At 39.3% G+C, this 14,534-nt stretch overlaps 1 protein-coding gene across 4 annotated transcripts in view; it reads left to right on the forward strand.

The window, feature by feature from the left end:
- The window catches only part of Dmtf1 (cyclin D binding myb-like transcription factor 1), a 41,026-nt gene that overhangs the window by 5,683 nt on the left and 20,809 nt on the right, over positions 1–14,534 (forward strand). For all 4 annotated transcript variants that reach the window (XM_017592381.3, XM_063285395.1, XM_039106913.1 and 1 more), the window contains exons 2-5: positions 3,919–4,039; positions 5,403–5,519; positions 6,844–6,966; positions 13,727–13,821. In XM_017592381.3, coding sequence (XP_017447870.1) covers positions 5,411–5,519; positions 6,844–6,966; positions 13,727–13,821 — 327 coding nt within the window. In that variant the 5' untranslated portion in view covers positions 3,919–4,039; positions 5,403–5,410. The remainder of the gene's footprint in view (positions 1–3,918; positions 4,040–5,402; positions 5,520–6,843; positions 6,967–13,726; positions 13,822–14,534) is intronic.

Here is a 14,534-nt window from a genome sequence, read left to right on the forward strand (position 1 = left end):
CTGTATGTTTTCTAACATTTCTATATGCATCCAGGTATGAGATCTAAGAATTTAGATCTTTGTTCCTTTAGGGAAAAAAAACATTAAATATGTTTTTTAAATTACACATTAATAGATAGATATTGCTGTGTGTGTGTGTGTGTGTGTGTGTGTGTGTGTGTGTGTGTGTGTGTGTGCGCACGCATGAGAGAGAGGGGGGGTGCGTGTGAGAATATGCTGGGCATAGAGGCTCATTAAGGAGGGTTTGTAAATACTGTGACCTCAAACTCTCTCCCCCAATACTTCCTGACTAGACAGGTATTCTATACCTATTGAAATGGTGGGAAGTAATTAGTAGGGGGAAAGAAGAAAAAAACATATGCATTTGGGCATGGTGATACAAGCCGGTGATCCTAACAGTGAAGAGGCCACGTCAGGAGAATCATAAGGTCAAGGCTAGCCTGCGTTACACAGTGAGACTTTATCTTTTTTTTTTTTTTTTTTTTTTTTTGGTTCTTTTTTTCGGAGCTGGGAACTGAACCCAGGGCCTTGCGCTTCCTAGGCAAGCGCTCTACCACTGTACCACTGAGCTAAATCCCCAACCCCGAGACTTTATCTTAAAAAAAATTTTTTTTCATAATATTGTAAAAACAAAAGTTTGGTGAAGTATAACCAAAAATTTGGAAGGTAATCATTAAAATGTTTAAGAGAAATAGGTAATTGTTAATACTATATTGGGCCAGGAAATCTCAAACATGTCCTTGTCGCCTTCAGTTCTGTACTCCACCCCCCACCCCCACCCCAGATAGTATTGTATGCCCTCCCCTTCCCTGCCTGTGGATTTTCCAGCATTTTTCTGTGTGACCTTGGCCATTCTGGAACTTTGTATACCATGCTAGGCCTCGAACTCTGATTCACCTGCCTCTGCTCTTCAGAGTGCTAGGATTAACGGTGTATGCTACCACTGCTTGGCTTTATTTCCCATATTAAGAGTATCCTCACTAGTGCATTTTCCTATGCCATCTAACTGCACTCTATCTTCCTAGACAGACTTTGTCATCTCAGGTCAGCCTATGTTACCTCTGGCTTTATATGATTACCACAGGTAGTGTCTGTGCTTAGAAACTGTTAATGAAGTTGACCTCTAAAGAAGACATGAGGCTTCCTGGATTTATTTCCTTTTAATGAATTCTTGACATTTAACTGCCCTAAAATTGAGGGCAATAGAAGACCCAATGGATATGTGAGTCTAAGGACTTTGTATCAATACTGAAGTGAAGGGGAGCATGAGAGATTCATTCTTTAATTTTGTGCTAAATAACAAATGTTGCTATGTTGTAACGTACCCTGTTTGTTCCACCAAGTTACTGTATTCTAGTGAATAGGGACATCTTGGGTGAGCATGGTAACACAAACTTGTACATAGGAGGATAATCAATTTTAGGCTAGCCTGGGCTACATTATGATACTCTGTTACATGCTTTCTTCCCCTAATCCCGTTAGCTGTAAGTGAAAGGTTTATCTTTCAAATGGGGCATATGCAAGAGTGCCATTATACATGTTTTACACCATTTTCAGGTTCCTTTTTCTTGAAATTATTAAGGTATTTATTGTCTCAAGGTAATTCATCAGGGATGAGAATATGCCAGAATGTCAGTTTGTCGGGTAAAATGTTATCTGTCTGTCCTCCCTGGTGTCTTATTTCTAATTAGTGTAAAAGTGACATCACCCCTGATTTGGGGGAAGGCTGAAGAGGGTGATACAGCTGTGTGTAGAACATCCCTGGCAGTGTGCAGGTGGAAGGGCTCCTGCTGCAGCATCATTTTGTGTGTAATGAGTGAGAGTAAGCTCTAAGTTCCTTCACCCCAGTTGCTGTGATTGATTTGTCAGCGTGTTTCTGTTTAGATGAGTATTTCTGACTTTTAACACTGGCATGACCTCACTTCCTTTTCCCACTCTCTTTACCTTCAAAGTGTGTCTTGTCTTCTGTATTTTGGATTCTCTGTTTGCCATCCACCCCCAGTCCACTGAAATTACTTCTGTTAAGGTCATGAGTGTTCTCCATATTTATTGCCTGATCAAGTAAGCACTTCTCTGTCATCTTACTGGCAGCTAGTCATTTCTATACCCATTGAATACTTACTAGGTTTCCTTCTGTGTCACTAGCTAGTCCTTAGTCTGCTCTGCTTGTCTTCCTCGTTTTTTTTTTTTTTTTTTAAAGATTGATGAGTTTTACTTTATGTGTGTTTTTGCCTGCGTGTGTGTATCTATGTACTACAGGCCAGAAGAGAGTGCTGGGTCCTGGAACTGAGATTACAGAAGGTTGGGAGCTGCCTTGTGCTTACTGGAGACCAAACCCAGGCTCGCTCGCGCGCTCTCTCCCTCTCTCTCTCTCTCTCACTCTCTCTCTCGCTCTCTCTCTCTCTCTCTCTCTTAATAGTTAAGGGTAAATTTCATAAAGACTTTGTTTTGTAAACAGTTTTTGTAATTGCACTGATTTGTTCGTCTCTTTGGAGTGAGACGTTGGTGTGGTGTGTATCGGGGAATAACTTGTGGGACTTAGTTCTTTCCTTCTACCTGTGGGTCCCCAGGACTAACCTCAGCTCAGCAGGATTGGCTGCGAGTAGTATCTGTCCATAAAAACTTCCCAGGTTATCCAACACCAATTGAAGGGTCACTGTAATAAGGTCAAATGGAAGGAATGACAACATGGCTCAGTGATAAGCAAGTAATAACACTTGCTGTGCAATCTGTAGACTTCAGATCAGAACTCAATACCCAGCACACACAAACATGGAAGGACACAACTGACTCCTCATACTCACTGTGACATGTGATTACACTCCCACCAATTAACGAGATGGGGGGGCAGAGGCTGGAGAGAGGCTGGAGAGAGGCTCAGCAGTTAGAGAGCTGACTATTCTTCCAGAGGTCCTGAGTTCGATTCGAACCCGAGTTCTCTTAACCTGAGCCAGTCCTTGTCTTCTGTTCGTTCTGGAACTAGAATCTAAGCCTCCAATTTCTAGGTATCTTTAAAAACAACTTGTATACTATATTAAATCAGATTTATAGATATTAATTATAACTGCTGAGCACAACTTAAATGTTCAGCCATTCACTTGGCACCTTAAATACCGTATATATTACATTTAGGTATCAATTGTACTAATACTTAATAAAAACAGCCCATGTCTTGAGTTGAAACCAGAAGCCCAGGAATCATCCAGAGATGGTGTCCTCTTTCTTAGTCGCAGTCTCTTCAGTCATAAAGCCTTGTTGTCTCTGCCCCCAAAGCAAAGCTATTCTCTCCTTCCTCTCTTCTTGAGTACTGTGATGTTTCCAATTCACAGTCACCTCCTAAACACAGTCTTTATAAGTTACACCTTCTGTCTTCTCCATCCTGAGTGATCTGTTAGAAATCAACTATCCCCAGATAAATAAAGGTTAGTTGGTTGGTTCCCACGGATTCCTGAAAAGGGTTGTTTACTTGTCCTCTTGTGTGGTTCCTGATTGAATGGATACTATAAATGGTTTTTAATGGTTTAAGATGAAATAAGGTATTTCAGAGGTGTTAATGTATCATTATAGAAGAACGTGTTAACTGGAAATGTTAATTAGTGTTTCATATGCAGTAAGTTTGCACAATGGTCCCGAGGCCGAACCACTTGTATACCTAAGCCTGTTTTCAGAGGACATCTGACTGTTTGCTGAGTGGCCTATGAGCTCTAAGAGGATAAAAAATGGATTGTTTCTGTCTTTGCTTGTACAGTACTGGTTTGCAGACAGATTTCCATAAAATGCATTCAGAAGAAAGTTGTGCTTCTGTCTCACGTTGTGGGTAAGACATCGGGTGTGAGGCCAGAGTGCTACAGCATTATAACTGGTAGTCAAATACTACTTGTTGTGTCTAAGCCTCATACTATACTGTTACTGTTCTAGAGTGTTGCAGATGCACAAGCATGGAGGAGAAACAGTCTGGATAACGTGAGTGATGCTGCTGGCCAAAGCACAGAGGCGTGATTCTATGGGAAGGGCTGTAGCTAATCTATCTGTGGTCTAGGTAAGCCTCTCTTTACTGCAAAAATACACCCAATGGTTTGCAGACCTGACAGAACTACATCATGATATCCATTTACCTTTATCTTGAAAATGGTGTCATTACAGTTGTAAAATCATGTTCTTTGATATAGTAAGCTCATACTACTCATTGAATCTTTACCATGTAAATACTAATATATAGTTGTCTTTTTGCCAAAGGAAAATATTTTTTAAACAGAATATATATTAATACACACACACACACACACACACACACACACACAGGTTAATATCTATGTGAGCCAAATATTGAGTAAATAAATATACATCAAGACTTTTGTTGGTATTATTAGTAAAAGATATGTAGGAAAAAACTGTTGAAACAAGATGTATAAGATTCGGGGTTGGGGATTTAGCTCAGTGGTAGTGGTAAAGGCCCTGGGTTCGGTCCCCAGCTCCGAAAAAAAGAAAAAAGAAAAAAAAAAAAAGATGTATAAGATTCTACATACTTTAATCAGGCGTTGGTAGTCCAATACTTTGATCTTTGCCAGCCACAAGACACTGACCTTGTTCTAAGATTCCAATTGTTTAGTCTGAGAACAAGCACAACAGCTGGGCTATTGCATAGGAAAGAGCAAGTGAGGTTACCTTAAACAGAAATTCTCTTTGTCAGGAGTAGGCCCAACCCCAAACAAAAGCGTTTGCTTTGGTGTGGTTAAGTATACTGGTTTAATACTATGGGGAGAAAAGAATTATTTAGTGTTCTTATTTTTCAGGGCTTAAATACTCAAAAGGTGCTTACAATCAAGATGGAGGTTTTGGTTAATTTTCTGCTAAAAATACCAGGCTTGAAATGTAGTTCAAAGACAGACCATTTGTCAATCACTGTGGCTGAGAAGACAGGGTGGCAGGCCTGAGACAGCTGGTCACGTGCATCCACATTGTGTCTTCGGCCAGGAAGCAGAGAAACATGCATGCTGCTGCTCAGTTCTCTTCACTTCTTCTACTTAGTCTGAAAACTCAACCCTTGGCATGACGTCACTCAAATTTAAAGTGCATTTCCCAGCTCAACCTAATCTAGAAAATTCCTTATAGTCATGCCCAGAGGTTTATTTCTATGGTGATTCTAAATCTCACATTGACGGTGAAAATTAACCACCACAAAATGTAAATATTATAAGAAAGTTGTTAGAACTAATCAGAGTTGGTCAAATTCTTACAGGTTATAGAATCTCATTAACAATGGGTAGAAACTAAGAAAGGCAGTTGGTGAAATCTGAACTCCTTCTGCAGGTTTATATAAAGACTGTAACGCAGATATCTAGATCAGTTTCATGTACTGTCTGGAAATAATTTTATAAATCCTTACATGGTCTCTTATACAGATTTGAGTATGAGCACAGTTGAAGAGGATTCTGACACAGTAACAGTAGAAACTGTGAATTCTGTGACGTTTACTCAGGACACAGACGGGAACCTCATTCTTCATTGCCCTCAGAATGGTAGGAGAATTGCTAACTAATACTGGGGATTGATCAATTCTATCTCTCCTTTTGTCCATCACTGACACGTAGTTTAGACTTGTGTGCTTGAAAAGGCCATGACGTCTTCAGATTATAGATTAATCTTAATTTATAAAAGTCTTTTAGTTCTTCTTAATGAACTATGACTTTTAGTCTAAGCGTGTGTTCATATTCTTTACTAATCTGCTTTCTGTCTTCTGACTGTTATTTCATCCTGGATTATTTCATTCATTCATTTTACCTAGCATGTACCTGTTGGGGCGGTTCACATTTCTATCTCTATTATGAATTCTCTATACTACTTATAGGCACCTTGGATTTTACATGGCCCAAGGGCTTCTTTCCAGATATTTCCTAAACTTCACTTTTCCTTTTTAGAATCTCTGGTCACAGTTAGGAATAAATTCCTTGTGTCACGACCTAACTGGTGGTATGCTGTCCTAAAACTCCATTTATCCCTGTTTTGGGTCCCTCTTGATTAGACCAGATTATCTTTTCTCATCTGGGTTACTCCAGCCTTTTATCCGGTTTTCCTACGTGTTAGTGCCATATTGAAAGTCTAGCGTGGTTTCTAGAATATATAACTGCGTGCTTTGAGTCCCTCCTGCCACAGCCGCCATGGCGGTTAGAATTCTCAGGCTTATGTTCTTCTAGTAGTTCATAGTTGTTTATTTTCACAACACTTTTTTCCACTCTTCAATTCTACTGCACATTTTTCTCTAACTGCCAGAAGGGACAAATGTTTCCCTGCTTCCATTTTTTTTTTCAAGTTCATGACACCTCCATAGGAAATCTCCCTTCACTTCTAGTCTAGGTGTCTATCTCCGTGCACTCATGACAACTTCTTCATTCCACAGTCACAGCTCTGAGTACACTGTTGTGAAATTGTTGGTTTAGTTATTATTCCACCAGAACTTCCTCGACAGGACATCCTTCATTGTTCTGTCCCCAGCACTTAGAACCAACTATAGACATTTAGTAAATGTTTGAATGAATCCATGAGCAGCCCTTCTCTGTGTGTGTGAAGTCTTTGGAAAACCAAGTTAGTTAGAAGGTGGGACTTGTATCCACAGTGGTGGTGGTTATAAGAACAGGACCTGGGTACTACTATAAGCAAGGAGAAAGCAATGACAATGAGTCCTTGTGGAGCTGGGTGAATTTAAGTGAGCAAGTAGGGGAAGAATGGTTTTAGTGGATGCGAAAATTGCTGCAGAGACTGATATACTAGGTAGAGATTTGTTATTTTTGAAATTGATTTGAAGTTTTGAGCATTCTCTTTGGTTTGTTTTCCCCCTCCCATTAGACCCTGATGAAATAGACTCAGAAGACAGTACTGAACCTCCACATAAGAGGCTTTGTTTGTCCTCCGAGGATGATCAGAGCATTGATGACTCTACACCGTGCATATCGGTTGTGGCACTCCCACGTAAGTCTGTTAAGGAACATGGTTACCTTTGGAATCGGACTGTAGCTTGCAAGAGTCAAATTGGCATTTCTAGAGACCTAAGCTCTACTGTTACCTACTTAGTGAAGAAAATACGTTTTTAAGCTAATGCTTATGAGTGTTTACTGTGTGCCAAGCAAGCATAACTCTTAAATTGCCTTTCCATATTGTGTAATCTTTTCAACACTTCTTTACTCTCGACCTGCTGCTGTGGGATTTGAAAGGAGTATTTATTGTGCCTTATATCTATTGAGGCTCTCCTTGTTTTTTAAATGGATATGTGTTCATCCCTATTTTGTTCAAGAGTTTTTAAACTACACCCGTCCCCAAACCTTTCTCCAGTGCTATGCAGTAGATACAATTATCATCATATATTGTAATGAAAAAAATGAAGCTCAGAGACAGGACATTAGGACGCTCCCAGGTAGTCTAGTTCCTCTAGGCCACACTTTCACCTTTGTGTTGATCTGCATGGAAGTTAGGTAGATGCCTAGGTTTCTTACCCTAATAAGGTTTTTAGTATGCTTAGATTTTGATATCTCTTAGAAGATAGAACAGTTCAGTTGAATGCCATTGACCGGCAAACCAGCAACAATATCACATCCTGTTTCTGATTTAAGTATCAAATGAAATCAAATCTTTATCTAGTCAGTGAAGTTAGGACTAGGTATTTAGCATAGACGATTATATCTTAATAAGAAACAGGCACAGAGCTAATTGCTTCTCAAACTGAACAGACACCGTTTTATTTCAGATTACTGTGTATAAAAAAACAGTTAAGAGTAACATATCCATGCTTCAAACTTTGAACTAAATGAAGTTTCTTCCTGTTGGTTCATGTTTTTAAGTGTTTCTTACTGTGTTTTTGTCACTTTTTAAAAAAACTTGGTTGGCCTATCTATACAGATATAATCCTATATGAATATTTTATAAACCAGAGTTTTTGAACAATTCTCTTGGGCCAAGTTGTGACTAGTTAGTTCATTATTTAAAATACTTGGTTCATAGGTTGGGTCTCTACTGAGCACTTTGTTCTGTTTTATGGTGTGAAGTTCCTCTGTCATCTAATAAATGTAGGTGTGGTGACACTAGTGTGCATGTGTGTGCACTTTGTTACATTTGGGACATGATTAGAAGACTTGACTTGGACTCTTGAGTGTGTTCTCCACATTGATAAAAACTGTTGATAAAATCAACTTAGAAACATTTGTCTTTTGTTAAAAATAAATAAATAAAAACCTATAGTAAAGGCACAGAGTTTGGCCACTTAGTCCCCTCTCAGCCCTTAGCTCTGATGAGTAGCTAAGCTTCCCTGCCTAAGAAGTTTAGGAACAAAAGCAGCCACGTGGTCCTGTCTTCATCCTCATCACCCTGGAAGTGAACAGGTCGCCTTTGCAGTCTTGTGAAGGTAATGTGTGTAGCTTGTACACACCAATGGCCATTCTTTTCCTGTACCCACCAGAGCAGCTTCATCTCCATAGACATGAGTGAATTCTTGGCCACACTCTAGTTATATGTTGAACCTACTGGAATAGATGTGTTTCCACATAGCCTTTAAAAATTAGCAGGTACTTTATCTCCATAACCACACTGACTACATCTTACCTACAAGGGACCATACTGGGTGACTTCATCATAGTTGACAACATCAACCACAGAAACTGCAATTGAACATGTGATGCCTAGATCCACTTGCAAACCACCCCCAACTAGGAGAGATGCATCTTAGCAGGTAGGATAATCCCACTCATACACTGTGGTCTAGGCTACTGAGTCACCCATAGGTTAACAAGTACTGGTTAACATAAACACTTAACTACTGGGCCTCCCTGGATCCAAAGCCAGAATAGCCTGCCCAACACAGCCAAGGCACATCTTTAGGGAAAAAAAATACCTCTACTGCCTGTAAAATTGGTAGAACCAATTTAATGTACATATTTACACACACACACACACACACACACACACACACAAAGACATGAAGAAGGTAACATTACTGCCCAAAGAAATCAGCCAAAGGTCTCGATTTCAAGGAAAAGGAAATACACCAGTTACCTTTTTAAAAGTTTAGTTGTTTAAATAATAACTATAATCAAGAAAATGCAAACAGCTCAGTGAAGTTAGGAAAATACCTTTTGTTTTAAATAAAGAACCCAGAAAGGATATACATTATAAAAATACACAAAATTTGGAGCTAAAGAACTTGGCAAATGAAAATTTAAAATCAAGCTTTAACAAACTAGATCAAGCAAAGCAAAAGCCGCTGATTCCAAATTTCTTGAACTTAAAGTAATAAGTGTTTAAAAATAACTCAGATCAAAAGAGTAAAAAAAGATCCAAGACTTACAAATAAGACTTAACTTTAAGAAAATGATTGTGTTACGGGTATTCTGTAATAGAAGGGAAAGGGACATATAAAAATGAATTCAGCAAAATAGCAGTTGAACATTTTTCAAATCTTGAATTAATCTCAGAGACCTCTAATAGAGTCACTCAAGGAAGGTCTTCTCATGCTGATCGGTGGTGGCACTCAGGAGGCAGAGGCAGGTGGATCTCTGAGTTCAACGCTACCTTAGTCTACAGAGCAAAAACAAAATCATTACATAAATAGAAATGCTCAGTGGCAACATGAATATATTACTCTGTAAAGTGCTAGCATTGAAAGAGAAAATGCCTTTCCAAGACATGAAAAACCAGAGAGTCCACTTCTATCAGGCCACACCAGCTCTACAATGCTAAGAGATTCCTTTCCTAGAATCAAACGAACTATCCCTCACCCAAAAGCAAAAAGAACAAAAACCTGCAATTAAATTCTACCAATACAGAAAAACAAGCTATCCAAGAGGGAGGAGGGAAACTACCACCTAGAAAGCAAACTCCAAATTTAACAAAGTAACAAGAATACATGTTAGCAATACTAATACCATAAATGTTTAGTATGGCAAAACGGATTTAAGGGCAAAAATCTCAAGATATTAGCTTATTTATAAGGACACACAATAGACCAAAAATTAAGGAATGAAGAAAATAAATGAAAAGCATCAGAAAGTTATTATAAGTAAAATGGATTTTACTTATAGTTAAGAGACAACAAAGGTAACCTTAATTATTATAAAGGGATCGATTGAACAGGTGAATCGTTGCAAACATGTATAAATCCCAAGCAGTAGAACTGCTAAATAAACCAAATGTTGGCGTAAAGAGTACTTAATAAAGTAATGTTTGAGAGTTCCAGTTTCCCACGTTGATCTCTGGACAATCAGATAGAAAATCAAAGAAACATTGGCAATATACTATATTATAAGACAAATGACTCTAATAGACTTTTATATATAATTTTATCATGCAGTGAACTGTAGAGTGTCTTCAGTACAAGAAACACTTCTTCAGGATAGACCATGCTTATATTAGGCCACAAAACACATTCCAACAAATTTCAAACTGAAGTCATCAGATCACCATGTGAATGAAGTTAGTTATCAACAGTATGCCATTGAACGATTAATGGGTCAACGGAGTGACAATGTAAAACATGAAGATGGAAATAACAACATACACAGGAGAAGTAATGCTGAGAGAGAAGTTAGTAACATTAAATGCCTACATTGAAGAAAGAGTTCACATAACCAGATGATGTCCTCAGGTATCTAGCAAAACAAGAATAGATCACACTTAAAATTATAAAGGAAGAAATAACAAGTGTCAGAAATAACAACTGGACCCTAAAAGGTCAATATAACAGCTCAGTTGAACAGCTGATTTGTGAAAGCATGTGTATTGAATGGATAAATCATTAGATTTATCAGGAAAAGGAGACTCAAAATTAATACAACAGAAGTACAAAGAGTTAGAAATACTTGTATTTTTAAGCTATTCTATGCTAATGAATGGGAAAACCTCCAAGTAAGTTTTGTGGACATGTGTCCACAAATTGAAGCATGCAGACAGAAAATTTGAATAGACTGATAATGGGTAATGAGATCGATCGGTGCACACGAAGCAGAATGACTATAACTACAGTGTTGACAAGGGCAGAGAGAAGAAGGGCTCTTGTACACTGTTGTTGGAAATATGAGTACATCCATCCTGTAAGACAGTGTGGTTCCCAGAGTAGAACTGATAGGTGATCTACCAGGAGATGCCTTCATTTCCCATTCCCCTGCTTATAGCACTGTTCACAGTAGGCAGGATGTGCCATCAGCCTGGGTGTCCACCCACAGATGAAGAGACTGTGACACATAGACATTGTGAAATATTAATTTAGATATAAAAGAATAAAGTGCTGCATTTAAAGCAGCAGCATGTCTTGGGTGAAGTAAGCTAGGCACAGGAAGCTGAAGATTGGCTTCTTGGAGTAGGGAGTAAAACTGTGGTAGCTGGAGTTGGGAATGGTTGGAATACGGAAGGAGGTTGAGGAAAAGATACCAGGGTGGGGGTCGACTGTAGTGTGATGTAGTGTGATGAAGCTAGTGTTCCCAGGGATACTTAGACACAAAGCTGGGATATGGGAACATGAAATGCTACATTGCATACTAAGCAAAGCATTATTGGCTAGACTTCATGCAGCTCTGTTAGTACTAAGTTATTTAACAAGAAACTCAGGTTTTACATACTTTTTAAAGCTGCTGATTCATCCTCTCAGCTTAGTCATTCTAGCTTACTCCTTTGTGGTTATCTGCCTTTCTGCTGCTTCTCACGTGTCATGGTCATTTCCTGTTGTCTTGGTAATTCTGTTGAGAGTCATTCATCTTTTTGGTCTCCGTTTGCTTCTCCCTCTTGCTGTCTTGGGTTACTTGTTACTGGTGTGCATTTGTGACCTTTCAGACTGGTTGCCTCCTCTTTCCAGCGCGGTCTCCCTGCAGAACTCCAGTAGTCTTTTCAGTTCCACCCCCACGGATTTGCCAGCTTTTCATTGTTCCTTCTGCACTGTCTCTCCCGCTCTCCTTACCCGTTTGCAGTTCTGTGAGCACGTTCACTCTCTTGCAGTTACTTCAGATGCCTTTCCTATCTTCCCTTCCATTGACCTTTGGAAAACTAGAAGCCTATGTAAATTGGTTTTGCCTGTATATTTAACACAACTAATGGATAGCCTTAGAGAATGGTAGCATGAACAATGTGACTTTGCTCTCTCCCTCGTGAGTGACAACATGATCTGTCATGTCACAGCAGCCTTACTCATCCACCCTGAGAATATTGTCTCATATGTCCCCAAACCTGACACCTACGTCTTTTGTACCCAGAGGACAGCCTTGCTTTCTATTTCAAAGAAAATTTACTGTATTACAAGAACGTACACTCTGCATCCCATTGAGACCATTCAGGCTGCATATGCCCGTGTGTCCTGGTGTTCTTCTCCCCGCTGGCTAAGGCTGGCTCTTCTGCTTCCCGGCTCCAGGTCTTTGCAGACTCACAGATGTTCCTGCGGTTCTTAGGTCTTTCTTCTGAATCACTGGTTGCTCGTTCTCTACCTGGATGACTCCTGTTAATGTTAAGTTCGTATTTTTCTGTAAACTAAAGACCTGAAGCCATTTTTGGCCACTATCCAACTGCCTGCCCTTGCATCATGTCTCCTCTCATTTCGCTTTAACATACTGTGCGGTTTCATCCGTGGTCTCCCAGGTCTCCAGAGATCTAGTATCTTTCTTTTTCTCCCCTCTCTGAGTTTGTCTTTTATGTCTATCGTTTAGTTTGACTTGTGCACATCATACCAGCCTCTAAATATGGAATGCCCTAAGACTAAGACTCAACTCTTAAGAGTGCCTCTTCTGTTTTTACTCGTGATCTTAGTTTGTGTTTTTTCTTTCTGGTGATGATGGTCTTACTAATTTTAGCCAAACTTCTCTTAGAACTGCTTGGTACAGAGAGCCACCTTCAGATTTTTCCCAGAACTCTTGGTGTTTAGTAGCTGTCTCAGTCATGTATGTAAAAGTGACTGCACTGCCTGAAAATTCACAGATGCTGAATGGTAGTCTATTCCGGTTGCTTAGATTTAAAAAGAAGGGGGCAAAGCAGTCATCTTGATCTTTCCAATTTCTCACACATCTTGTTTGTTTTCAAATCATACCGGTTCTGTCACTGACATGCGTTCACAATTTGAACTATGTATGCTTCCACCTAGTCCAAACCACTGGCCTTTCCTACTGTGCTGACTCTAGCCCTTCTGCCCTTCAGAATGTCTTCCTCACAGCCACCAGAACAGTCCTGGTGATGAAAGTGAGCTTATGCCATTTTTCTGCTCAGAATCATCCAATGCCTCCTTTCTCGTCTTTGCTGCAGCCTGTGAGGTCTCTTTCCGCTCTTTCTTCATCTGCTGTAACAACAATGCACGGATCACACTTGTGCCATTGTACGCGTGCCCTATCGCCAAGTTTTGTGCTTGTCTTTCCTTAAAGTACGGTCCTGCAAGACTAGCTTCCTTCCTTTTCCCAAGTCGGATCACCCTAGTTCGTACCTAAAATTTGGGACATACTGCCTCACTCTACTCCATTCCATTCCCTGCTTTATCTTGTCCTTGGCTTATATGAGTATTAGCCAACATAGAATCCTGTCCATTTCTAGACTATAAGTCCCGTGAAAAAGTTTCCTACCTGGTATTCATGTCTGTTGAGCAAATATGTGCAGTATAATGATTGGTAAGAAGTGGGTTTGGAAATTAGATGAGCACATTTTCACCGTGGATTTTTGTTTGGGTAATTAGATCCTACAATTACTACTGTGCAGATGAATCATTATTTTCTTGAAGTTTCAGAAAATGATCAGAGCTTTGAGGTGACCATGACGGCAACTACAGAGGTGGCAGATGATGAACTTTCTGAGGGAACTGTGACACAAATTCAGGTATAGTACATATTTTAAACTGGCTTCTGTGAGGAACATGGTTATTACACACAACTTAAGTAAAAAATGATAAGGATATACCTTGACAACATAGTGTCAATAAAGCAAGGCCCATCATCACTGAGGTTTCTAGTCCCAACATGTTGTAAGCAGAAATAGATGCTCATTGTGCTCCCTGTAGAGACCATGGTTGGAATAGGAAGTGATGGGTGTGCCTTCATCTGTGTCTAGAATCCTGCTTGGACTGTGAATAGCAGTGATTACCGTTGTGCTGTTCCGTTGGTGCTTGTCGAGCTAGATAGGTTTTCTCATATGCTGTGAGGCTGACTGGTAGCCAGGCCTTTCTGCTGTTCTTACTGTGAACTTCTTTTGCTGTCTTACATAGTTTGAATCTAAAATGAGTATGTATTCTAAATTTATGTCTACCTGATTGTGCATCTTTTGCTTTTAGTTGGCTTATTCTTTTACTTCATATCTTCATTTAATGTCTGATATTTTTGAATTGAAAATACTTGAACATTTTTATGAAGTATCACAGTGCCCTTTCGCTTAGGAAGTATAAGACTTCCGGGTTGATATGTAATATTAAGAACTGAGAAGTAATAGAAAAATTCTTTCTTCAGATGAGGCTTATCAAATCATTTCACCTTTTTAATATAAAAATTGTATGAGCTTTACTATAAAAAGTCTTGTAAATAAAATAAAGATCACAG

The sequence above is a fragment of the Rattus norvegicus genome, chromosome 4 (assembly GCF_036323735.1).
Source record: "Rattus norvegicus strain BN/NHsdMcwi chromosome 4, GRCr8, whole genome shotgun sequence".
Taxonomy (NCBI): Eukaryota; Metazoa; Chordata; class Mammalia; order Rodentia; family Muridae; genus Rattus; species Rattus norvegicus.